The 24,429-nt window shown below is 38.3% G+C and overlaps 2 protein-coding genes and 1 pseudogene across 3 annotated transcripts; 2 read left to right on the top strand and 1 right to left on the bottom strand.

Moving 5' to 3' along the window:
* LOC137724011 (zinc finger CCCH domain-containing protein 5-like) lies at nucleotides 1–7,743 on the bottom strand (annotated as a pseudogene).
* Nucleotides 7,744–9,705: 1,962 nt separating this feature from the next.
* Nucleotides 9,706–11,084, top strand: LOC137724636 (lysine-specific demethylase JMJ18-like). Its single transcript, XM_068463384.1, has 3 exons — nucleotides 9,706–9,966; nucleotides 10,063–10,281; nucleotides 10,410–11,084. The coding sequence occupies exons 1-3, from the start codon at nucleotides 9,706–9,708 to the stop codon at nucleotides 11,082–11,084; spliced, it is 1,155 nt and encodes a 384-aa protein (XP_068319485.1).
* A 6,587-nt stretch (nucleotides 11,085–17,671) lies between these two features.
* Nucleotides 17,672–24,060, top strand: LOC137725741 (lysine-specific demethylase JMJ18-like). 2 transcript variants are annotated; one of them, XM_068464514.1, is made up of 11 exons: nucleotides 17,672–18,077; nucleotides 18,625–18,708; nucleotides 19,309–19,380; nucleotides 19,643–19,720; nucleotides 19,848–20,345; nucleotides 20,441–20,659; nucleotides 20,788–20,949; nucleotides 21,039–22,425; nucleotides 22,559–22,662; nucleotides 22,880–23,077; nucleotides 23,250–24,060. In XM_068464514.1, exons 2-11 carry the CDS (start codon nucleotides 18,703–18,705, stop codon nucleotides 23,616–23,618), a joined length of 3,093 nt encoding a protein of 1,030 aa, XP_068320615.1. In that variant the 5' UTR covers nucleotides 17,672–18,077; nucleotides 18,625–18,702; the 3' UTR covers nucleotides 23,619–24,060. The 2 variants fall into 2 exon arrangements, with proteins under 2 accessions (XP_068320615.1, XP_068320616.1); XM_068464515.1 differs by lacking the exon at nucleotides 17,672–18,077 and adding an exon at nucleotides 18,307–18,500.
* Nucleotides 24,061–24,429: the final 369 nt, after the last annotated feature.

Here is a 24,429-nt window from a genome sequence, read left to right on the forward strand (position 1 = left end):
CTGACCGATAACGAGAACACGGTTTCACAGCCTACATATATGCAAACAGGCTAAATTTGTAATAAGTTACATTCTTCCTTGTGAACAGACTTCTAACAACTCTTAGAGATGAATCTCAAGGGGCTAACCTATTTCTTTTATGATTAGTTCTTCTAATGACGTCGTTTGTGATCACGAGATCAATGACCTGCATGGTGCCTCTTGTGTTTCCTTCCAGATTCTTTGTCACCATCGGATGAATCTGTGGCATCATCCAAGCCACTCGAGTCTCCTGTGGCTTGATTGGCTGCTACCCTGCCGTGGTCTGTTATCACTGTCAAGCTTGCCATCCTTGTTTCTAGACTTTCTCCTTGATTTTCCATGTTCGGAATGAGTTACCCTGTAGTAGTAGAGTTCCGAATCAAAATCACTTGATTCATCTCTTCCTTCAGATGGACCTGGCCTGCCAGAATTCTCTCAACTTCCAGCCTTTCTTTTACAAGTATGGTATATCTCATCCTCAACAGAACTATTTTCGGGTTCCCAGCGATCCTCTTTGTCCGTGAGTACATCAGAGTTGCATCCCATGTCATCTAGACCCACACTGCTGGACTCATGGGTTCCACGTGATTTCAAATTTTCAACTAGAGAATCAGCTTCCCTCATCTCCATGCTCAAATGATCACGCCTATGTTTCAAATCTAGTGTTGGGACTTTATCATCATCTGAAATATATGACACTTCATCCAAGCGTTTTGATCGTTTCCCAGCATGACTAGGGGGCCTTTCTGCATCGTTTTCTAACAGATCATCACTTAAGTCAGTACTACAGGACCTGGTGGTTCTTTCCCTGCGATTTGAGAATTTACAAGCTTTGCTGGAGTGTGACGAGGGTCCCATGCTTTTCCTCCTACTGTGATGCTCATCACCTTTCATGTTGCTGTCTGATCGCTCTGCATCAGTGTCACGAGCTCTGTTCTTGATGTCCTTATGATCACCCCGACATGTCACTTTCCTCTTTTGCCCAGAATGTCTACCATTGTCATGGTGTGCAGCAACTTTGTCTCTGTCCCTATCTGACCAGTCCCAATTCACTTCATGATTTTTTGTTCTCCTGATCCCTATATTCATCCGGGGATTCTACTTTCTGCTGTTGGCTTGAGCTTTTCCGGGTACCATGATGTGCTATTCTGTTCCGTTGTGACAAATCCCCATCAGATTCAGTTTCATAGGTTTTGTTCTTATGGTCCCTGTTTTGCTGTCTTGAGCTACGCCTAGTATGTCGACGGTGTCCGTCTCTATCTATTTCCCTCTCCAACAATTCTCCATCAGATTCAGTATCCCACTTTCTGCTCCTCCTAGGGTTGTAGTCTCTTAAGTTCTTGCTCTCTTCACATAGATCCTCATCACCTGTACGCTTCTGACGGCATGTTCCCTCTAGAACATAATTTTCATTGTCATATCTTCTACCAGAATCACTGTCCCTCCCTCTAGACCTAGATCTTCGTAAGCCGTACCTGCCATGAATCTGGAAACTATGAGAACCTATCTATAAACTAAAACAGAAGAAAAATGCAAGCTAATATAGAAGAGTTGGATGACAGAGACCAAGAAGTTCTACAAATTATTGTACTGTCCATCAGACCAACAAAAATAAGGAGCACTAAATCTAACACCTAACAGAAAACTACGCCCTCATAGAAAATCATAATACATAAAATAATTAAATCAGGAGATGATAGATTATACAAACTTATCCCAAATTAAACGATGGGCACTTCAAGCACCTGGAAAAATTTAGCACAACAAATTAATTCCTGAATGTGGGCAGTTGTAGTGTCACGTTACCATCACCTGCTGCTTCCTACCAAAATTATTTACTTGCCTCAGATGTATAATTGCATATATTGGAACATGATATATATCTTATGGTATTTTTATGTGCTATATAATCACATGCATGTTGGTCTCTCTCTCTCTAGCCCCTTTGCATGGAATTTGACGTAAATTGGGAGGTTGCAGTTGTAGGGATTGAATGAAAAATCACCCAATCTAATACCATGATAATTTATCCCGGTAGGATGCAGGCCAACTATTGTTTTATATTCCAACAGCTACATTAACATACATCTCACAAGTAATTTATACAACACATTCAACAGCTGCTGCTTAAAGTAAAGCATACCTCTCAGAATCTCCCAATGACTTCTTGCTAGAGTTCCTCCGCTGTCCAAAATTTTCTTGTACCATTGGTTTATCATCTGCATCAGAATAACCAAATAAAGCAACCATTTTTCTCGCCCAAAATTTTGGGGGTGGTCTATCACTATCAACCCATTCATAGTCTCCACCAGGATTGCGGAAACAGTGGATAAAATTGCAAGCTGTACCATGGGAACATGTCTGCAACATTAAACAAGAATGATTATCAATAAGAGAATCCTCAGACTTCAAGGTTAGAATTGACATATTAAAGCCAAAACTTATTTTATTACTCCAAAACAAAATTCTGTAAAATCTTATTCAATCTGAAAAGTACAACCAAAAAAAGACAACGGGAAATGAAGGAACTGCCAAGAAAGAGTGGGTAAATAAGATAACGGGAAATGAAGGAACTGCCAATACCTTGTACCTTGTACCTCGACTTCATATATTCCCCGCATATGGCAACCTTCCATCTGGTCACATTAATAAATTCACAACTTATCTGCCAGAAACAACAACTAGGTCAACAAACCACCCCTCAAGATGGCAGTTCTGAAATATGTCAAGAATGCAGGGAATTAGCATTTATGGAAGCGAAATATAATAAGGAGATTCAAGAAAGAAAGGGATATCCCAAAAACGTTTAGTCAAATAGCAAGCAGGGAAGTTAGTTAAACTGATAGCCAGCTACAATTAGAAGCAAATATAAAACTCGTACAGATATCAATTAAATTAAACTTCAAGGTAGGCAAAGATATGACAGAGGTGCTTTTGCATGAAACCACCCAACATGCAAACAAATAATAGAGGTAGAAAAATGGAATTTTTTTCTCATCACACCCCATAAGCCACTTATTCAAATACAAAGAAAGTGCAATACCTGTTTCCCAGCAAAGTAGCGGCCATTGACAGATTGATAAGCAACAACAGCTGAATCCGTTGATTTGTAGTGTATATACACATTTCCCCGCAAGTGGAATGCACCATTTCTGCAAACCTGACACAGATACTCCATGTGTCACTGTAAGATTACCAACCGAAAATTTGTATGGCGCGAATAGGAAAGTAACACGAAGAAGTCTAGAATTTCAGCCCATTGCCCTTATACTTTTGAAAACAGATGAAGTATTTTGGTATCACAAAGAAGCTGTCAGAAACCTTAAAATTTATAATTTCTCCAAACTTCAAGAATTCCGTATGCACATCCTCATAAAATTCTTCATAGCAGCGCTCAACCTCCTCATCAGTATACTGAAAAGAGGGAAGCAATATGAAACCAGAAAAATTATACTCATCAGCATATACTAAAATAGAAAGAGGCAACTGGCCTATCCCAATATTAAATTTTGTCAAGATACAAAACAGGTGAGCCATACATCCTCCGCCAAAACACGGAAACACCAGTGTGTTCAGAAAGGTAATGGCAACTGTTTAAAGATACTAAGAATGACTGTTTTAAAAAATGAACAATATTGCAACTTTGCATTATAAAAACGTGTACTTGACTTGAATATCAACGAAGATGAGTTCAGATTCACTCACTAAAGCACTTGTCTCCACCAAATATAATAGAAACAAAATCCATCTGATACCCTAAATAGTTATTTTAAAAGAATTAAAGGGACAAAACTAGGGTTGCCTTAATTTGTTTTCAGGTTCTAACTTATAGCATATGTCAACTAACAAAAAAAAAACATCGTACATGCAAAGATATACCTGAAAATAAATGAAGGAAAACATAACACAACATGGTGACACTCAAAGATCAACCCAATACAACAGAATCTTAGAGCAAAACTGTAAACGGAAAATCGGTAACACTATCATCGAAACAAGAAAAGTTTTCCATTTCTAACCAAACATTCTGCATAAAAAAGCTAACTATATGATTTGTACCTATTTTTTTCTCAATGAAAAGAAAGAAATTTAATAAAACAAAACTTTACAATCAGTGAACAAGAAGCACACCGGCAGCCATAAACAAAACGGAATTAACAAAGATGTACGGCAACCACATAGAAAACTATGATTGCCAGTTCATTATAATGCTTACTAATAAAGATCCTATAATACAAAGTCCAAATGAATTATTTACATTCTTCAGATTCTGATTATGGAAAAAATAAGCAATTCAGCTTCATAATAGATTCTTTGTTCTTTTCATTTCATTTTCCTTTGACATGTTTAGAGTGAAAGTAGAGTTAACTGCATTCAGATACTTCTAAAAGTTGTAGCCAACCATCACAAACTGTGGGATGTAAGATGTGATATCAGACAGCTTTAACACCTCCCACGACAGATATATTGCCCAACAAACTATGAGTCGTTAAGGAAGAAAACTTGTAGATTACTACAGAAAACTCATGAACTTATGAAACAATTGAACACATAAAAGAAAAAAGAAAAAAAATATCTCAATATGGACACTGAAGCATGATATCTCTCACTGGCATAAAATAAAAGAAACATCATGACCAAACACGACTATAACATCCCTTAAAAAATACATATTTTCTTGTAACTCAGCTTTCTTTTAATTGATAAAATGTTATATTTGTGATTAAAATAAAGGTTACTTCCAAAGCATGAGACCACACGTGTAGAGAGACATGTCAACACACACTAGGTTAATATAGGTGTAAAGAAGAAATAAATAGGGTAGAAACCTTATGACATAAAGGTAATAAGATTAAGAAAACAAGGGATACATTATGTGGTAACACCTTACTATTGCCAGCAAGGAAGGATACACTATTGGGGTATCTTTGATTCCAAGAACCAAGGCGGAAAGCTTGAACCCCCACCAAAGTGGATCTCACAAATGAATCTCTGATCAATCAAGTCAAAGAAGAAGCGTACCATTTCACAAATGAACAGATTATAAAATGAACTAAGCCACATCCCTGAACTAGGACACAACAAATAACAGCTCAAAACAAAAATGATACAACAGTCTATGATGGTAGAAAACAACCACAAACAACAAGGAAAAAAAAAAGGTTCATTTGATGTCAGATATGCCTACTTAACATAGTAGGATTAGAAACAATAAACCAAAGGTTTCACAGATTTGGGAAAGATATGAAAACCCCAAAAGTTAGAATTAGGATACAAGAATCACGGGAAGGCATGGCAGCATTAACAGACCTCAAGCCCCTCATCCTGCTCCCAAGCAAGGCCGGGACCATTGTACATGTTCTTGATAAGCAGTGTGGAAGATTTATCAGGACAGAAATGCACTCTGCTACAACGCTGACCAAACCGACAAGCTCCAGTTTTCAAATGGAAAGGGCAATGAGCTTTATCCTGTCAGATATAAAGTACACAACTTAAAGATTATAGATCATTCACTGCTGATCAAAATGGCAGTCAGCTCGTGAAATATAAGAAGTATTATCAGAGATATAAAGACTAAAGAGTTCCCAACACACAAATGGGTAATAAGGGCAATCATGAGATGACAAAGGAACACCTGTTCAGTTCCAAAATGGGGTACTTGTTGAGCAACACTCTCAATCAGCTGCTGTGCTGACATTGATGAACTTTTATAATCAGAAAAAGCTTCAGATTGTGGAGGGAGAGGATTTGACGTAGGCCTATCAGAATCCTGTCAAAACAAATGACAACCTCCACAATTTAAACTCATTGGTTAAACCAAACATGAAACTTATCTGTACGATAATCTATCCTACAATATATCTAAACAAAGTTCCAGATTCATGTTGCACACCTTTCTACTTTCTTGGTCCGTGGTTTTCTTAGGAATCTTGACCCTTTTCTTCTTGAGAATTATCTCATTTCCTTGCCAGATAATTTCAGCAGGTCCTTCTTCATAGTCCCACTCATCAACCTCATTACCGTCATTTTCATTTTCGACCTGCCATACATACCGCAAGCAATAGTGAAAACCCATTTTTAAGGCAAAATGTATATTTCCTCCCAAACTATTTCCAAACCAAAATAAATTAGAACCATAATGCTAAGAAGGAGTTGATATGCCCTATAAATAGCATTTTAAACTATCCTACTTCAAGCATACAATGTTTATGCCTTACCCGTCAAATATAGCTGAAGCGCTGACCAAACATTAACAACGTTCATTTCACAAACACTATATTTTTGTTTCCAAATCAAGACCATGCCTCTTACCACAGGCATGAAGCTATCATATCACCTGACAACAGAAGCATCTTGCAACCCATATAGAAGGATCACTACTCCACAAAACGGGCGTACAAATGATGCTACCTTCACTAAACAACTTAACCAAAAAAAAAACAAAAGGAAATCGTACATGTAACAGAATGCAGTTAAAGCACCGGTACGAATAGCATAATTAGAATCCAGAAAGCCAATGACAACTAATATATTCAGCAATACTATTCTTCCTGAGCTACATTGCATCACTAAATCAACCAAGTATCTCTGTTTATCGTATTTCGAGCACATTCTCAAACACCAACTGAACAAATAGATCAATGAACTACGAAACTATGCTGCTAATTTCCGTAATCGAAATTCGAAAATTGCAGTCCAAAGAATAAAGGTTGATAAACAAAACAACCTGTTGATTCCGAGACAATTCGTCTTCTTCCTCACGAGCCTTGATTCTTGTTCGTTCTTCCTCCTCTTCTTCTTCGATTTGTTTCTTCCTCTTAACCTCCATGGCTTCGATCCACACCATCTCTCGCTCCTCGAAAATCTTCCTTTCTCTTTCCGACCGCTCGGCCTCCTCTTGCTCGATCATCGTAATCTTCGCAAGCTCTAGAGGATCGTTGAGAATGGCGTCATGTTCCTCTCGCTCTTTCAGCGCCATCTCCTTCCTCGTCTGCTTTCTCTTCATCTTCTTCATCGCTTTCCTCTTCTCCTTCCTATTCGTCATCCCTTTCTCCGCTCCCAAAGGCTCCGTTCTGGGCTCAATACCTCCTCCTACTGTTTCTCCTTCTTTTGCCGCTGCTTCAGCCAGCGTCGATTCCATTCTCTACCACTTGGTTTCAGGCCTGAATTTAGAAAAAAAGTTGCTCACCGCGCCCGTCGGACTGCCCAGGCTTCTTATGCCAGGCCTTGCGACGAAAAACCAATTCAGAGCCCAACGGCTCGCTGCTGGGATTCGCCTTCAACGCTGCTACAGACTTCTCCGACTTTCCCTGTTTGGTTCCCTAGAAAGACAAGTAAAACCAACGACGCCTTAGACGACGAAGATCGAGAACTCAATTCGAAATCGTATGAGGTGTGCGCGTTGATCTGCCGTCGAATTGTGGGAAGGCGATGATTGTGGTGGTGGCGGGTACGTTGGGGAGTGAGATAGAGAAATGGGTTGTGGTGAAGGACTTTAGATTCAAAACTTACAGTTGCTTTCGAGTTTCTGGAGGTTAACAGAAAGCGTGTCCTCTCAGAAAATACTGCCGTGGCAATGCAGTGAAAACCAGACTCTGCTGGCTCCTCCCATTGAAGTCATTCGGGCATTTCAGTCCGCTGCGGCATTTCGTTGAACACTTTCGGGGCATTTTGTCTTGATGAAGTTGCCAATTTTTTGGGCACTGTGGAAATTTATTTTCATGCACTCCAATCTCGTGGCTCTTGGGTGCGTTGCGTTCCCTTATATGTGTTATGTCTAATATCTTTGGGTGTCTAAAGAAATTTAGAAATTAGATGAAGGGTTCCAAAGAAAATGGGTGTTTAAAAATGCATTTTGCCTACAGAAATAAACTTTTTTACCTCTTTGGGTAATGACAGATAAATGAACACCTGTTTTTTTGTTTTCGTTTGATTTATAATTGACAATCAAAAATAAAAAATCTTGTGTGAAAATCACTCTTTTAATCAAACATTTGATCACACATGCAGACAATTACTAAATTTAGTATAAAAAAAATGAGTGTATGTTGACCTAAATCTAAAAAGAGGTTTATGTTGTGAAGTAGGATTATCACGACACAATGTTAAGTGATGTTTCAAACGCATATGTATTTTTAGTCAGAATATAATGCAAATTGACATTTCATCAAGTTTTTGGTAAGCCTAAAATCATTTATCAAGTCACATTGCACACTTGTCGACATATGCCAACAGCTTTCGAGCAAGCATGTCGACTGAGATCAATAGCTTTTGTGTGACCATGCCGACATATGCTAGTGTATGTCGAGTGAGCCTATCGGCAAATGCACATAGCAAATGCATACAAAAGAATGATGCTAGCAACTATCTAACATAGTGTCCATAAGGGTAATTCATCAAGCAGTTGGAGGGCAACTTTTAAGAACTTCTCAAGTTTTAAAAAGTTATCACCCAGCTCTTCTACAAAAGATTTATGAGCTTGAAAGTGTCAGCTGACCCACCTTACTTTAAGATGGATCCGCCCCTGATAGTGTGATAGGACCCACTTTTCTTTGCTAAGTGAGGAGGACCCACTTTAGCTCGAATAACTTACAGACAAGTTTTTATTTTTTATTTTTTTTTTTATGAAACTTACAAACAAGTTATTGTGCGGTTGGTTGCACTTTGGATTTGGAGTGTTGGACTACTCACCACTTTCCGTTAAAACTCTGTGCGCTTGTTTTCCTTTTCCTACTAGTGTTCGATCCAACTTCCTCGTTCATGCAGGATTCCTTATTCCACATCATTCTCTCTTTCTCTTATTTGTTTCTTACTAATATTATCCCAAAAAACAAAAAATTATCTAAATTACCAAGATTTTTTGTTTTTTTTTTCTTTCTGAAAACTGTTTGTAGAGGAGGAAGGGTTGCATATATTCCCAAGTATAACTATTGCCTACACAACAAGTCATCACCCTACCTGGGAATCTTAGGCCTGTTCTTAAAGGTACCCTCTTGATTTTCCAATCCACTTTTTCTCCATATTTTAGTATTCTATATATTTAGTTCTCTGAAAAACTGTGTCTTGGGTTGTTGTCTGCTTTCATCCTCATTGCTTGTAGACTAATATTTATTTATTTAATTTTTTGTAATTTGATTATTTTTTCCACATATATTTGTTTTGTTTAACAAGTCAATCTTTTGCCTTAACAGGAAAATTTTTTAATTTGTTTGGGGGTATAGAAAAGAATTTAAATTTACCAAAACTGTAAGAATTTCTGGGGTGGGTTAGATGCATGCAGTTGAAAAAGTATTGGGTTTCTCGTTTTGATTTGGATTCAATTCGTGAAAATGCCAATTGGGTATGTGTTTGTTTGATCAGAAAGTGGAAAGAAATTGTTTCTGGGGAATGCCCTTTGCTGGTTTGGGTGAATTAGGTATTGCATAAATTTGTGTTCTTTTGGTTAAGGTCTGTTTCGTTTATGGAGAAGTAGGAAAGGTGTTTTTTGGTTGATTGATTATATATGATTTTGATTAGTGAAAGGGTTTCTTTTGCAGATATTGTTTGGTTGATCAGGGTTTCACAAATTTTTAGAGTCAATGGAACAGTTGCAATTAACTGCAGAATCTCAGCAGAAAACGTTCAGAAGACGTTCAGAATGGGAGCCAGAAGACGTGGGAAGTTATTTAGCTTCTGAACTCAAGAATGGGAGCCAGAAGACGTTCAGAAGCTAATGCTGATATTGAGGCCGATGAGAAGTTTGGGTTCCATTCAGGGTCGGACTTTACATTTGAAGAGTTTCAGAAACATGCTGCTACTTTTAAGGAGAGTTACTTCGGAACAAAGGATGTCAAGGAGGGTTCAACTTGTGGTGAAACTAAAAGAAAAACATGGGAACCCTCTGTGGAGGATATCGAAGGTGAATACTGGCGAATAGTTGAGATACCAACAACAGATGAGGTTGAGGTATGTAACTATATTTTTCAGAACCTTTAACTCATTTTGTGATTATTGAATGTACTCTTATCTTTGTAAATGGCATTTTTTCTGTTCGTATGTCAGGTTTACTATGGAGCTGACTTGGAAACAGGAGTATTTGGAAGTGGTTTTCCTAAGGCATCATCAACCGGAAGTGATTCGAAAAAATATGCATTGTCAGGTTGGAATCTAAATAACTTCCCACGTCTGCCTGGTTCTGCACTGTGTTTTGAAGCAAGCGATATCTCGGGAGTTCTAGTCCGGTGGCTCTATGTTGGGATGTGCTTTTCTTCATTTTTTTGGGTATGTCATTCCACTATGATGGTCGAAAAACGGCCCTCCACATCTTTTATCCCTTGTGTTTTTGAAAAAGCTTAATATTTTGGTTTACTGTTTTGCTTATTTGGACTTCTTTTGGTGGTTCGTAACAGCATGTTGAGGACCACCACCTCTCTTTGGAACGTACAATGAGAGCGTATTTGCCTGATCTGTTCGAGGAACAACCTGAAATACTCAATGAACTGGTAAGAAGGAGTACCTCAGGCACTGAGATCACATATTTCATCTTTGTTCACGTCATTCAGCTATCTCCTACAGTTTTAAGGTCTGAAGGAGTACCTGTGCATCGAGCCGTCCAGCATTCTGGGGAGTTTGTTCTTACCCTCCCGCGGGCATACCATTCTGGATTTAATTGTGGTTGTAATGAGGCAATGAACGTGGCCCCTGTTGATTGGTTAGAACATGGGCAAAATGCAGTTGAGCTCTACAGTGAGCAGTGTCGCAAGACGGCAATTTCATATGACAAATTGCTACTGGGATCAGCTCGGGAAGCTGTACAGGCCCTCTGGGAAAAATCAGTTTTTGGAAAGAAAACTACAAGAAATATGAGCTGGCAAAGTGTTTGTGGCAAAGATGGTCTACTCGCCAGAGCAGTTAAGACACGAGTGCGAATGGAGGAAGAAAGACTAGATCATCTTCCAATTTGTATGAAGTTGAAAAAGATGGAAAGAGACTTTGATTTGAATAATGAGAGAGAATGTTTTTCTTGCTTCTACGACTTACAAAAAAACAAAAAAAAAACAAAAAAAAAAAAAGATTTTACATGAAAAAATGGGTACATTTTACATAAAAATGGTACTTACAAAAAAAAGGGATACATTTTACATATATAAAGTAGTACATTTGTAATGAAAAATTGGTACATTATAAATAAATTATGAGTACAAATAAAAGGTAAATAAAATTATGAGTACAAATAAAAGTTTAAAAAATAAGGGACAAAAAGAAATTAATACATGAGTACAAATTAAAAATTAAAAGAAAATTGGTACAATTTAAAATTTAAAACAAACTATAGATAGAAATATATGATAAAAAGTTTAGCCATGAACATAAATATACTAAATGTAATGTTTCTAACCCTAAATAAATGACGTTTATTAAAACCCAAGAACCTTAAAAAAATTGAAAATGAATAAGATTTTAATCAATGGAGTATAAAAACTAGGAACGAGAACCTAATTTCTCTCCTAAAATGTCGCATCTAATCTAGTTAATCCTAAAAATGTGGCAGATCAGATTTCAGGTCGGTTGACCTCACCAACTTTGAGTTTGTAAAAACCCGCATGCATATAAAGCCACCAACACCGAACTTCTCTTCTAAAAATCTTCATGCATGTATAACTCACATTCTCTCGTTATCGAAAAACCACCAACTTCGCGTCCTCTATTTTCTTTCTTTCCTTCCTAAACCCTAGTCTCCTAGTCTTGGAGATTATTTTTCGTGCAAGCTCTCCACGCTGCCAAGTCCATCAAGATTTGCTTCGAAGACTGAAAGATGGAAGTGAAGAGGCAAGTTCGGTCAACTGTCGTCTGGCGGGGCCGCTGTCAGGTTAGTATTCCTTCTCGGCCTCCTGTTTCTGAATTCTGGGCAGGCCCTGCCTACCTCAATTCACCCCTACCCACCACATTGCCCATGCCGCACTTTGCGCACGTGTCTCCTTCCCCGGAAGGAGATCATCCGACCAGTGCTGAGGCTGCGACGCGTGCTCTCCGTCGTATTCTCAACATGGATGTCGGTGAGCCTCCTATGAGAGACCACATGGTCAGTCCTGAGGATGCGACCAAGACTTTATGTCGCATGCTCAAGATTGATACTTGAGCAATGTTGCGGGTGACGGAAATTTACGTACGACATGTCATGATTATCAAACGTTCTTTTTGTTTTCTGGTCGAGACATGACTGTCAAACGTTGAGTTTCGCCAGAAAATAAAAGAAGCATCAAAGGTTGCAATGTAGACCCTAGTTAATTGCCTGTCAAGTTTTCCGCTAAGTTTTCGGACGTGGCGAGTCGAGTCGAGTGTGAGCCTCGTTCTTGGCTGACAAGTGACAAGGGCAACAGTCAAGGTCTAGATTGTAGCATTTGATATTAGAATTTTTAGTCTGAATATTAATTCTTTTTAATATTAATTATACGTGGGATCATTTAGATATTTTACTTTTGCACACGGAATGTTGTGGTAGATTAGTGACGTGAATCGTTGAAGTTCGACGGAGCGAGTTTAGGTAAAAAAAGTGATATCATCGTCACACTGGTAAGGGGGATTGAGATATATTGGATTGATATATAAATTACTGCAGGGGGAAAGATAGTATTATTTGGGATTGTTAGGATTTTGTTTTCGAAAGAAATATTGTGAGTGCCCCTAATTGTTTGTGTTGACGGTCTGAACTGTTAAGGATTTTTGGTGGATAGATTGGTGACTAGGATTGAACTGGGTTGGCTAGGATTGTATTGAGTAGGGTAAGTTTATTGGTGTCAGGTATGTTTGAAGGGGATTGGCTAATTTGGCGCCTAGGATTTAATTGGGTTGAATAGGATTGAACTGGGTTGTGAAAATGATCTTATAATTTAAGGTATGTGTGAAGGAGATTTGGCTACCTTGGTGTCGAGGATTAAATCGGATTGAATAAGATTGAACTAGGTTGGAAACAATCTTTAGTTTAAGGTATGTGTGAAGAAGATTGGGTTATTTGGTGCGTAGGATTGAATCGGGTTGAATAGGATCATTCGTATAATTTAAGGTATGTGTGAAGGAGATTTGGCTGGTTTGATGCCTAGGGTTGAATAGGATTGACTTGGGTTGGAAACAATAGTTAGTTTAAGACGTGTGAAGGAGATCGGGCTAGTTAGGTACCTAGGATGAATCGGGTTGAATATGATCGTTCGTATAATTTAAGGTAGGAAATTTGGCTAGTTTGCTGCCTAGGGTTGAATTGGGTATGAAATAATGAATAGGATTGAACTGGTTTGGAAATTATCGTTGGTTTAGGGGATGTGTGAAGGAGATTGGGCTAGTTTGGTGCCTAGGATTGAATTGGGTTGAATAAGATTGAATTGGGTTGGAAATGATCGTTTAACTTAAGGTATGGATGAAAGAGATTTGGCTAGTTTGGTGCCTAAGATTGAACCGAATTGGAAATGAGTGTATAATTTAAGGTATGTGTGAGTTTGGCTAGTTTGGTGCCTAGAGTTGAACAGGATTGAAGTGGATTGCAAACAATTGTAAAATTTAAGGTACGTATGAAAGAGACTTGAATAGTTTGGTGCATACGATGAATTGGATTGAATAAGTTATATAATTTAAGGTATGAAATGATTTTTAGTTCTGAGGAGATTAGAAAGCCAAATGGGAAAAGTTTTGAGGAAAATAAATAAAGAATTCTCGAAGGAAACAAGGCTAGAGTTTTATGGGAGGGATTCTTTTTCTAAAGTGGACTCCTTATTATACGCTATTAAAAATAAAATAAAATAAAAAAATTTCTTGCATTACAAGTTTCTTCATTTTATATTTTTAAAAGCTCGAACTCAGTACGTAAAAATGTGTGTGAAGTTGAACTGCTAAACATGTGGAATCAATGGCTTATAACCTAAATGTTTTTCAAATTTTTTTCAGATTTAAACTGGTTTGTTGTAGGTCTTGTGACCTTAAACACACAAGTGTGAGGAAAACCCATCTTCAATTTAAGTCAGTGAACTTAAAGGTCCGTTAGCCTTGTGGACCTGCCTAGTTGAGATTCTAAGAGCCTCTGAGACTGGCTGTAAACCCTGTAAAATCCCGCAAAACTTAGAGTCGAAGCCTATCAATTTTACGTGTTGTCGCGTGAAGAGGGTAATGTGTAGAGGCGTCCGCGTTATACGGGTTGTATGAATCTGCTGTGGAGGTAGTTGAGTACTTACTAGTAATGTGCGGAGCTGCCATTCTTGATGGAGTGAAAGCCACCAAACAATAAGCTCTCGAAAGCTAATAAGTGTACACAATAACGAAAAACATCTATAAGGCTATCTGTTCCGTTGGGAGTGTGTGAAGCCACTGTTTCGGGCGGTATGTAAACGCCTAACCCTTAGCCAGAGAGGGCTACCACCCCAGTGGGGAAAGCTAGTACACACATAAACAAAAACTGGAGAAGGCTACCTGTTGAGAGTGGTGACGGGTTGCGTTCAGGTAAGTGCTTACCTGATTTTCTAACGGAGAGGAGTACCGCTCTTATAGCGTGGAAGCTACTACACAGATAACTTCTACCATAATTAACGGTTAGACTTGTGGTATTGAGTTAGTTTACTTGGTTTGCTTCTAGTGACAGAGGCTTTAAGTGCTTCAATAGGAATTCAACTGGTCTCTCGTCTAACGGGTTTTAAGTGCACTTAGACTTGTTGAGAATGTGTCAACTTGCACAATTTTCACCTCACTAACACAAGCCCTATAACGTACCAGTGAAACTTGTATACAAATGAAACTTCTAAAATAGAAAAGCTTGTTGATTTCTTGTGTTTGCTCAATTAACGATTTCATTCATGCTTCAGTAGTGTGCTGGATTCGAGCATATTTTAACATTACAAATGCCATAAGAAACTGAACTTTCAATTAAAACAATCAGTATAAAAGTAGCGAACGAGGAGTCCACTTATGGAAAAGAACGAAGCAAAACTCTGTCCGAAGCAAAAGTTGGGGGGAGAAGGTAGGGAATTGGAAGACATGGTCATATATCCCAGATTGCCTTTTTGCAGCTTTGAGTTTAAAGATCAAGTAGGCAAAATGTGCAGCAAGTTGAAAGGAACGGGTTAATTAGCAGGTGGATTAGGCTGAATCGAAGGGGATGGGATTTGTAGAACTTAGAGCCTTTTGCATAAACTTGGGTCACCATTTGAAATTATTAAGAAAACTACCCCTCTGATCACTTTCCGAGTCTCAACAACGACTATGGGCAGGGGGGTAATTATAAACCTATTGATTTGGGTTCTCAGTTATTTGTGCAGGTTACATACCAAAATCACGCGGAAGATTCAACGTCCCATGTTCAGGTAAGAGATCATGCCGTGCTTCCACGCTGGCCAACAACTTTAGAGTTCCATAAGGGCCGGACAAAAGTTGCTACGGCAGATTAAGTGCATCCACAAGCGCCGGACAAAAGTTTCTACATAACATAACTGCATATAATGAATTACAAGTTGCTCAATATGAAGGTTCTTTTAACAGAAACAACAAGTCCACCTTCATCAGTTTTTCGAGAAGAAAAGTAGGAGAGACCGAGATTGGTTTTGCAAATAGTCGCGGCATCTTTTTCTTTTGTTTTTTTTACCAAGCATAATGTATGCATACTCAAGAACGCGCCCTATAAGACATCACCTCCCGTTTAGGGTACATATACCAGATAACCTTTCTGCCGGTTCACTCATGCATTCTGATCCGTAATAAAAAGAAGGCATTACCGACCATAGACAACAATTTTTCTGCAATGAAGCTATTCAGATTATGCAACCTTTTGGAACACCGTTTCTTCATCAATCTGCATAACTTATACAAATAACCACACAAGTTATGAGAATGTTAACGCAGAGTTAGACAACTGAAACTTCCATTCGACTCCAAAAGTAAAAGGCAATGAAACTGCCAACCAACGTTATGTAAAGTCCTCGATACCCTGCCTTTCGGACAACTTCTTCTCTCCCTCACCTCGCCACGAAAAGCTAATGACATCGATCTCCTTTACGACGTGTGAAGGGATGGATAATATTCATAACTCAGGTACCAATTTGATGCACGCAAGAGCAATAAGAAGATGTAAAGATTTAATTTTTCTGTGGAGAATACAAATGATTGGTACAAATTTTACGTCTAACATTTTCAGCTGGAGAAAACAGAGTATGTGAAAATTTGAGAAACGAAAAGGTTTGGACTTCGGATTCGAAGCTTACCGGTGAAGCTCAACCGTGAGCTTTCGAGTTTCTGGAGATTAATACCAAGCGTCTCCTCGCCCAGAAAACACTGCCGTGGCAATGCAGTGAAAACCAGACTGTGCTAGCTCCTCTCCCCTGAAGTCATTCGGGCATTTCAGTCCACTGCAGCATTTCGTCCAACACTTTGGGGCATTTTGTCTTTTTGAAGTTGCCAATTTTTTGGGCACTATAGAAAATTATTTTCATGCACTCTAGTCTCATGGCTCTTGGGTGCATTGCGTTCCCTTCTTTGTGTTATCTCTAACATCTTTGGGCGTCTAAAGAAATTTAGAAATTAGATGAAGGGTTCCAAAGAAAATGGGTGTTTAAAAACGCATTTTGCGTACAAAAATAATTTTTTTTTACCTCTTTGGGATGTCGGATAAACAAACACCCGTTGTTTCGTTTTCGTTTGATTTACAATTTGACGACCAAAAACAAAAAATATTGTGTGAAATGACGGATAAGCGAGCATGCCGATTGAGGGCAATAGTTTTTGTGTGATCATGCTAACAGATGCTAGTGTATGCCGAGTGAGTCTATCGGCAAATGCACATAGCAAACACATACAAAAGAATGAGGCTAGCAACTATCTAACCCACTGTCCATAGAGGCAATTCGTCAAGCAGTTGGAGAGCAACTTTTAAGGGCATCTCAAGTTTTAAAAAGTTATCACCCAATTCTTCCATAAAAGATTTCTGAGCTTGAGAGGATCAGCTGACCCACCTTGCTTTAAGGTGGATCCGCCCCTGATTATGTGATAGGACCCACTTTTCTTTGCCAAGTGAGGAGGACCCACTTTAGCTCGAATAACTGAGAGACAATTATTACTAACAAAGAGCACATACTTTGTGTGTTAAGTGCATATTTTTTTTTTAATATTACATAATTATTGTTTTGTCTTTCTTATATAAATATTGTGTATCAAAAGTGAGGGTAAAATTAGAAAAATAAGTATATGATTGTCATTTTGTCAAAAGGTACAAAATTACTATTTTGCCCTCCTTTTGTCAATAGTGTGTATGAAAAGTGAGGTCAAAATATGAAAAAAAAGGAAAAAAAATTGACAAGAAGGATTCTCTTTGTCAACGAGGGTGAAAAGACTATTTAGTCTGCTATCACACACAAAAAATATGAGCAATAATGTAATTTCACATGTCCAAATTTTTCTTTTTTTTTTTATTGAAACTTCCTACTGATGATGTTAAAATATTTCTAATATTTAAAATTAAAAAAAAAAAACAAAAACCTCCCACTCCCCCCCTCCCCATGTTCTCTCTTTCCCTCTCTCCTTCGTATTTTTCTAAAAAAATATATTCATACACACAAAATGTGTAGGCAAACGTTAACTATTATTATTATTTTCTTTTGAAACTTACAAACAAGTTATTGCGCGGTTGGTTGCACTTTGGATTTGGAGTGTTGGACTACTCACCACTTTCCGTTAAAACTGTGTGCGTTCGAGCGGGTTGACCCTCTCTCACCTCCTCTCCTTCTAATAAATAAGTATTTACAAAAATTCGAAAAATAACACCAAAAACTTGGCTTGTTTTCCTTTTCCTACTAGTGTTCGATCCAACTTCCTCGTTCATGCAGGATTCCTTATTCCACATCATTCTCTCTTTCTCTTATTTGTTTCTTACTAATATTATCCCAAAAAAATAAAACAAAAAAACAAAAATCTAAATTACCAAGATTTTTTTTTCTTTTCTTTCTAAAAAGTGTTTGTAGAGGAGGAAGGGTTGCATATATTCCCAAGTATAACGATTGCCTACACATCAAGTCATCACCCTACCTGGGAATCTTAGGCCTGCTCTTAAGGTACCCTCTTGATTTTCCAATCCACTTTTTCTCCATATTTTAGTATTCTATATATTTAATTCTCTGAAAAACTGTGTCTAGGGTTTTTGTCTGCTTTCATCCTCATTGCTTGTAGACTAATATTTTGCTTTTTTTTTTTTTTTTTTTTTTGTACTTTGATTATTTTTTCCAAATATATTAGTTTTGTTTACAAAGTCAATCTTTTGCCTTAATAGGAAAAAATTTGAATTTGTTTGTGGATGTAGAAAAGAATTTAAATTTACCAAAACAGTAAGAATTTCTGGGGTGGGTTAGATGCATGCAGTTGAAAAAGTATTGGGTTTCTCGTTTTGATTTGGATTCAATTCGTGAAAATGCCAATTGGGTTTGTGTTTGTTTGATCAGAAAGTGGAAAGAAATTGTTTCTGGGGTTGGGTGAATTAGGTATTGCGTAAATTTGTGTTCTTTTGGTTAAGTTCTGTTTGGTTTATGGAGAAAGTAGGAAAGCTGTTTTTTGGTTGATTGATTATGTATTGATTTTGATTAGTGAAGGGGTTTTCTTTTGCAGATATTGTTTGGGTGATCAGGGTTTCACAAATTTTTACAGTCAGTGGAACAGTTGCAATTAACTGCAGAATCTCAGCAGATGGAGGTTGGATTTCTTATCCCTAATGTTGTTTTCTTTCCATTATGTCATATATATATATGTGTGTGTAGTTATGTCATATGTATGAGTCGGGTTTCAATCTCAGGCCGGATAGGATGTTGTGTTTTCTGTTTATGTTATCGAAATCATCTGCTTCGTTAACCTACAAGAAATTGCAGATCTGTGTTATCTGTTTCTTATACGTGTAAAATCTACAGAATGTGTTTTAACTATACTTCCTTTTTTGTTTATTTTTGTGCATAATTGGTTTTCTTTTCTTCAAAGTTTGTAATCAATTGCTTGATAATCGGTTTTTGTAAGATCCCCTTCTGCTTGTTTTTGCGGTCATGTGTGCATCTGTAATTTCTGAGTTCTATTGCATATCGTCTTTGTGACCATTTTTATCTGCTACTGTAATGTGCTTGTTTACACCTGAATGCGTTTATAGGCAGTGAAATTTAGAAAGTAAATGGTTTTAAAATAGATATTTTGAAGGATCATTCGTATTACAGTGTTATTTGTCTTAACTGAATGCCTTTGGTCTGTCAACGTCTCTAAATTTAAGCTGTCAATTGATTTTTTATTCTTATGGGAAATGCTTTGCAGGATCATTCTTCTAAGAACAACCACAAAAGTGATAACACACTTGAGGGCTCTGGCAGCCCTCAAAGTCGAAAGGTATAGACCGTTTTATAATTAGTTATCGTGTTGCATAGCATACATTTAATAATTAAGAAGTGATAGCGTCATCTCTGTAAAGTTTTGTGTTTGAATAACATCACACGGGCATCTTTGGGTACTTTATGAATTAAAAGAAAGACATGTGAAAATGAACTGGAAGAAACATTTGTGTCATCAAATCCTAGATTGTCCGCATTTTTTTTGTGTTTTCTTCTGTTACCTTACGATCCTTAATGATCCCATTATTGGCCTCTTGCAGATATCAGCTAGATGGAACCCGGAGGAAGCATGCAGGCCAGATATTGATGAAGCGCCCGTGTTTTATCCAACTATTGAGGTATTCATCTTTATTTGTTTGATAGTTGCATTGCTTTTTATAACATCTTTGATGGTCGCAGTTTTTGTATCATTGAATTTTTTGTATATATGGTTATTTAATTACATGTGATGTTCTCATCTTTTAGGAGTTTGAAGATACGCTTGGTTACATAGCAACGATCTGCCCACTGGCCGAATCTTATGGTATATGCAGGATTGTCCCTCCACCTTCCTGGACTCCTCCCTGCCCTCTTAAGGAGAAAGAGGTGTGGGAACGTGCCAAATTTTCTACACGCATTCAGCAAGTTGACTTGCTGCAAAACAGAGAGGCCATGAGAAAGAAAAGTAGAAGTCGGAAGCGTAAACGGAGGAGGAACTCAAGAATGGGAGCCAGAAGACGTTCAGAAGCTAATGCTGCTACTGAGGCTGATGAGAGGTTTGGGTTCATTTCAGGATCAGACTTTACATTTGAAGAGTTTCAGAAACATGCTGCTACTTTTAAGGAGAGTTACTTCGGAACAAAGGATGTCAAGGAGGGTTCAACTTGTGGTGAAACTAAAAGCAAAACATGGGAACCCTCTGTGGAGGACATCGAAGGTGAATACTGGCGAATAGTTGAGACACCAACAACAGATGAGGTTGAGGTATGTAACCATATTTTTCAGAACCTTTAATTCATTTTGTGATTATTGAATGTACTCTTATCTTTGTAAATGGCCTTTTTATGTTGGTATTTCAGGTTTACTATGGAGCTGACTTGGAGACAGGAGTATTTGGAAGTGGTTTTCCAAAGGCATCATCAACCGGAATTGATTTGGAGAAGTATGCAATGTCAGGTTGGAATCTAAACAACTTCCCACGTCTGCCTGGTTCTGCACTGTGTTTTGAAGCAAGTGATATCTCGGGAGTTCTAGTCCCATGGCTCTATGTTGGGATGTGCTTTTCTTCATTTTGTTGGGTATGTCATTCCACTATGATGGTCGAAAAACGGGCCTCCAGATCTTTTTGTTTTTGTGTTGTTGAAAAAGTGTAATATTTCGGTTTCCTGTTTTCTTATTTGGTCTTCTTTTTTGTGGTTTGTAACAGCATGTTGAGGATCACCACCTCTATTCGCTAAATTATCTGCACTGGGGTGACCCAAAAGTATGGTATGGAGTCTCTGGAAGCCATGCTACGGATTTGGAACGTACAATGAAAGCGTATTTGCCTGATCTGTTCGAGGAACAACCTGATTTACTCAATGAACTGGTAAGAAGATTTTTATTCACATGCTAACATATATAGGTTTTGTTATAATTATCTCAGGCACTAATATTACATCTTTCATTTTTGTTCAGGTCACTCAGCTATCTCCTACAGTTTTAAAGTCTGAAGGTGTACCTGTGCATCGAGCCATCCAGCATTCTGGGGAATTTGTTCTTACCTTCCCGCGGGCATACCATTCTGGATTTAATTGCGGCTTCAACTGTGCTGAGGCAGTGAACGTGGCCCCTGCTGATTGGTTAGAACATGGGCAAATTGCAGTTGAGCTCTACAGTGAGCAGCATCGGAAGACATCAATTTCACACGACAAATTGTTAATGGGATCAGCTCGGGAAGCTGTACATGCCCTCTGGGAAAAATCAGTTCTTGGAAAGGAAACCACAAGAAATATGAGCTGGCAAAGTGTTTGTGGCAAAGATGGTCTACTCACCAGAGCAGTTAAGATACGAGTGCGAATGGAGGAGGATAGACTAGATCGTCTTCCAATTTGTATGAAGTTGAAAAAGATGGAAAGAGACTTTGATTTGAACAATGAGAGAGAATGTTTTTCTTGCTTCTATGACTTGCACTTGTCTGCCTCCGGCTGCAAATGCTCTCCTGACCGATTTTCATGTCTCAAACATGCAAAGCACCTTTGTTCATGTCACATCAATTATAGATACGTCCTTCAACGCCACACTATCACTGAATTAAATATGCTGGTTGAAGCATTGGAAGGGAAAGTAGAGGCCATAAAAGTATGGGCATCGAAGGACCACGGAGGAGACGGTACTGATACATATACTGCTAAGCTGGATGAAGAAAGTGGCATGCCTCATAAAAGAATCAAATCTTGTGATCCAAGGGAACCTTCACCTTGCTGCCCGGTTTCAGAAGAGAAGGTGAACATAAATGCATCTAGCAGTTTGACCAGTCAGGTTTCTTCTGCAGTAGTCCAGTCAGGGTCACAGCATGGAACTTCTAGTTTAAGTACGTCTCCCATCACTATGGATATTCAAAATGACGATCAAACTCTGGTGAAGAATGATGAAGCAAAGACGGGGATGGAATGCTTTGATCTGAATCTTAATTATATGTCTGAGGAACAAGAAAGCAGGACGATGCACACATCTTATCACTGTGATAACAAGGCTATCACAATTGAGGAGGAGACCTCTACGTTGGTGTCTAGTCAAAAGAAAGTATGTATTTCAAATGTAGCCAGAGAACCAGACATGATGAAGGTTGATGATGACTGTAATGTATCTGCTCTGACAGTTCTGAACAATGACTACCCTGCCTGTTCAAGGGACATCAGGAATAACTGTGCGAGTGAGGGCAACAAGTTGTTCGGTGTAAATATATCTGTGACTGACCAAAGCTATCCATTACAAAAGTTGATTCCTTCCGTTGAGCCTATTGATTTTGGAGCTGTTGTCTCTGGCAAGTTGTGGTGCAGTAAGCGGGCCATATATCCAAAAGGTATGTTGGCAGTAGTGCTAGGCTTACTTGGATTCTATAACTTTCTTCTGGTTGCATTTTTTGCTCTCCTTTTCATTCTCGTGTTGTTTTGTCTAGTTGTTCTTTCTTTCTAAATAATGGTTGTCTTTTTCAGGGTATAGAAGCCGAGTTAGGTTTTATAGTGTGCTTGACCCAACAAAAGTTTGTAGCTATATTTCAGAAGTTCTCGATGCTGGGCTTCTTGGTCCTCTATTCAAGGTATGTCTCTCTGGACCTCCAATAACAATGAAGTGAGAGATTGAGGGAAATGTAAATTTCAGAGTTACAGCTGACCATTAATTTGTTGAATACTTGCATTGAATTCATAGTTTACGAAACTAGTGAGCATTAAACACCATCACACTTCTAAAGGCTCTAAATCATTCATTTTATTTAGTTTATGCATTTCTGAACAGATTTCTTTCATGAATTTCAGGTTAGTTTGGAGGATTGCCCACGTGAGGTTTTCGCAAATGTATCGGCAGAGAAGTGCTGGGAAATGGTACTACAGAGACTACACCAAGAAATAAACAGACGGAGTAGTGTAGGGGAAAGCAGACTGCCCCATATGCAGTCGTTGCAGAGCATTAATGGGCTCGAAATGTTTGGATTTCTTTCCCAACCCATTGCTGAGGTGCAGTAACTCTTTGTTTATGTCATTACCTTTTACTGCGATAAACTAATTTCTTTCGCACAAAAGTATGCTTTTGGTTTTGTTATGTCATTGGTGAAGAAAAAGAATTCTTACTCCACTCTCAAAAATAGAATTTAATCCAGTATCTCACACCTGACTATGTTTCTTCCAGGCTATTGAGGCTCTTGATCCTGGCCATCAATGCGTGGACTACTGGAATCACAGGCGCATGGTCCCGTCAATGTCTTGCAGGGTTGGTGAAATCAAGCAGCATTCATTCGAACAAAGTTGCTGTCTAGGAGAAATGGAGACGAATGTTTTTGGTGTCAGTTTGACAAAGCCGGATCAGGATTGTTCATCGGCGGAAGATCATCATTCAACTGAAGAGACGCAGTTAGTGCTACGAAGACTACTAAAGAAGGCAGATTCAGAAGAGTTAAGTACATTACAGAGAGTATTCTGCAGCAAGTCACAAAGTGCAAAATGGAGAGTGGCATTCGCATCAATGATCGAAGAGATCCAGAAACATGTAGATAGTTAAGGAAAAGTAAGAAGGTTAGGTCTCATCATTCTTTCTCCCTCGAATTTAGTCATTCATTTGGCCTAATTCTTTGATCGAAAAAATCCGTAAGGGGAAAGAGGGAGAGTTTCTGGGTCTTGAGTTGGGCACAAGATATTTGTAATGTGGCTACTCATGAACTGGACCAAGGGTCTTGATTTGGCGGGATGGAATGTTTTCGATTGGTTGCAGATCTTTTTCTTCAGTAGGATTTCTGTTTTGAGGATAGGATCTAGGACTTAATCAGCTAAGCTCATCTAATTTTCCTTATCCTGTTTCATTAATCATTGATAAATAAGTTTATAAAATGAAAGGTGCTGTTTCAAGTCCCCTTTCGTTTCAGAAGTTGTTTCTATTTCTACATTCGTTTCTTCCTCATGAATGATGAATGGACCGTCAGGAACTCGTACGAGAGTAGGTCCTAACTATAACTTAATATCTCCCAGACGCACTTCATTCTTCCCTAAACCAGAGCATCACCTAACTAAAAAATGAAATCATTTTTTTTTTTCTTCTGTACAAGCGATACTAGACTTTGAATGCGGGAACTCAGTTGCATTGCAAGGGTAACCACATCCGCTCTAGCCAATGCTGATATACCCGTAAAATCACACTTAAAAAAAAAAAGTGAAATAGGAAGAAATCCAGACACTGGCGGAGAAACAAGAACAATGTCGTCATTGACTAGTAAATTGCATTCATGAGCAAGAATACAGAGTAAGAACCCCATTTACATGAAAGATCAGAATTACAACAAAATTCCCAAATCTTGCACCAAGGAATTGAAACTGAT

This window comes from Pyrus communis, chromosome 2 (assembly GCF_963583255.1).
Source record: "Pyrus communis chromosome 2, drPyrComm1.1, whole genome shotgun sequence".
NCBI lineage: Eukaryota > Viridiplantae > Streptophyta > Magnoliopsida > Rosales > Rosaceae > Pyrus > Pyrus communis.

What these genes read in the sequence shown, in the direction of transcription:
- LOC137724636 (XM_068463384.1), top strand. Translation starts at nt 9,706, where the DNA reads ATGGGAGCCAGAAGACGTTCAGAAGCTAATGCTGATATTGAGGCCGAT. An exon ending in CAACAACAGATGAGGTTGAG is followed by an intron (nt 9,967 to 10,062) that starts GTATGTAACTAT and finishes TTCGTATGTCAG; the next exon opens with GTTTACTATGGAGCTGACTT. An exon ending in GCTTTTCTTCATTTTTTTGG is followed by an intron (nt 10,282 to 10,409) that starts GTATGTCATTCC and finishes GGTTCGTAACAG; the next exon opens with CATGTTGAGGACCACCACCT.
- LOC137725741 (XM_068464514.1), top strand. An exon ending in GCTTTTCTTCATTTTGTTGG is followed by an intron (nt 20,660 to 20,787) that starts GTATGTCATTCC and finishes GGTTTGTAACAG; the next exon opens with CATGTTGAGGATCACCACCT. An exon ending in TTCTTGGTCCTCTATTCAAG is followed by an intron (nt 22,663 to 22,879) that starts GTATGTCTCTCT and finishes CATGAATTTCAG; the next exon opens with GTTAGTTTGGAGGATTGCCC.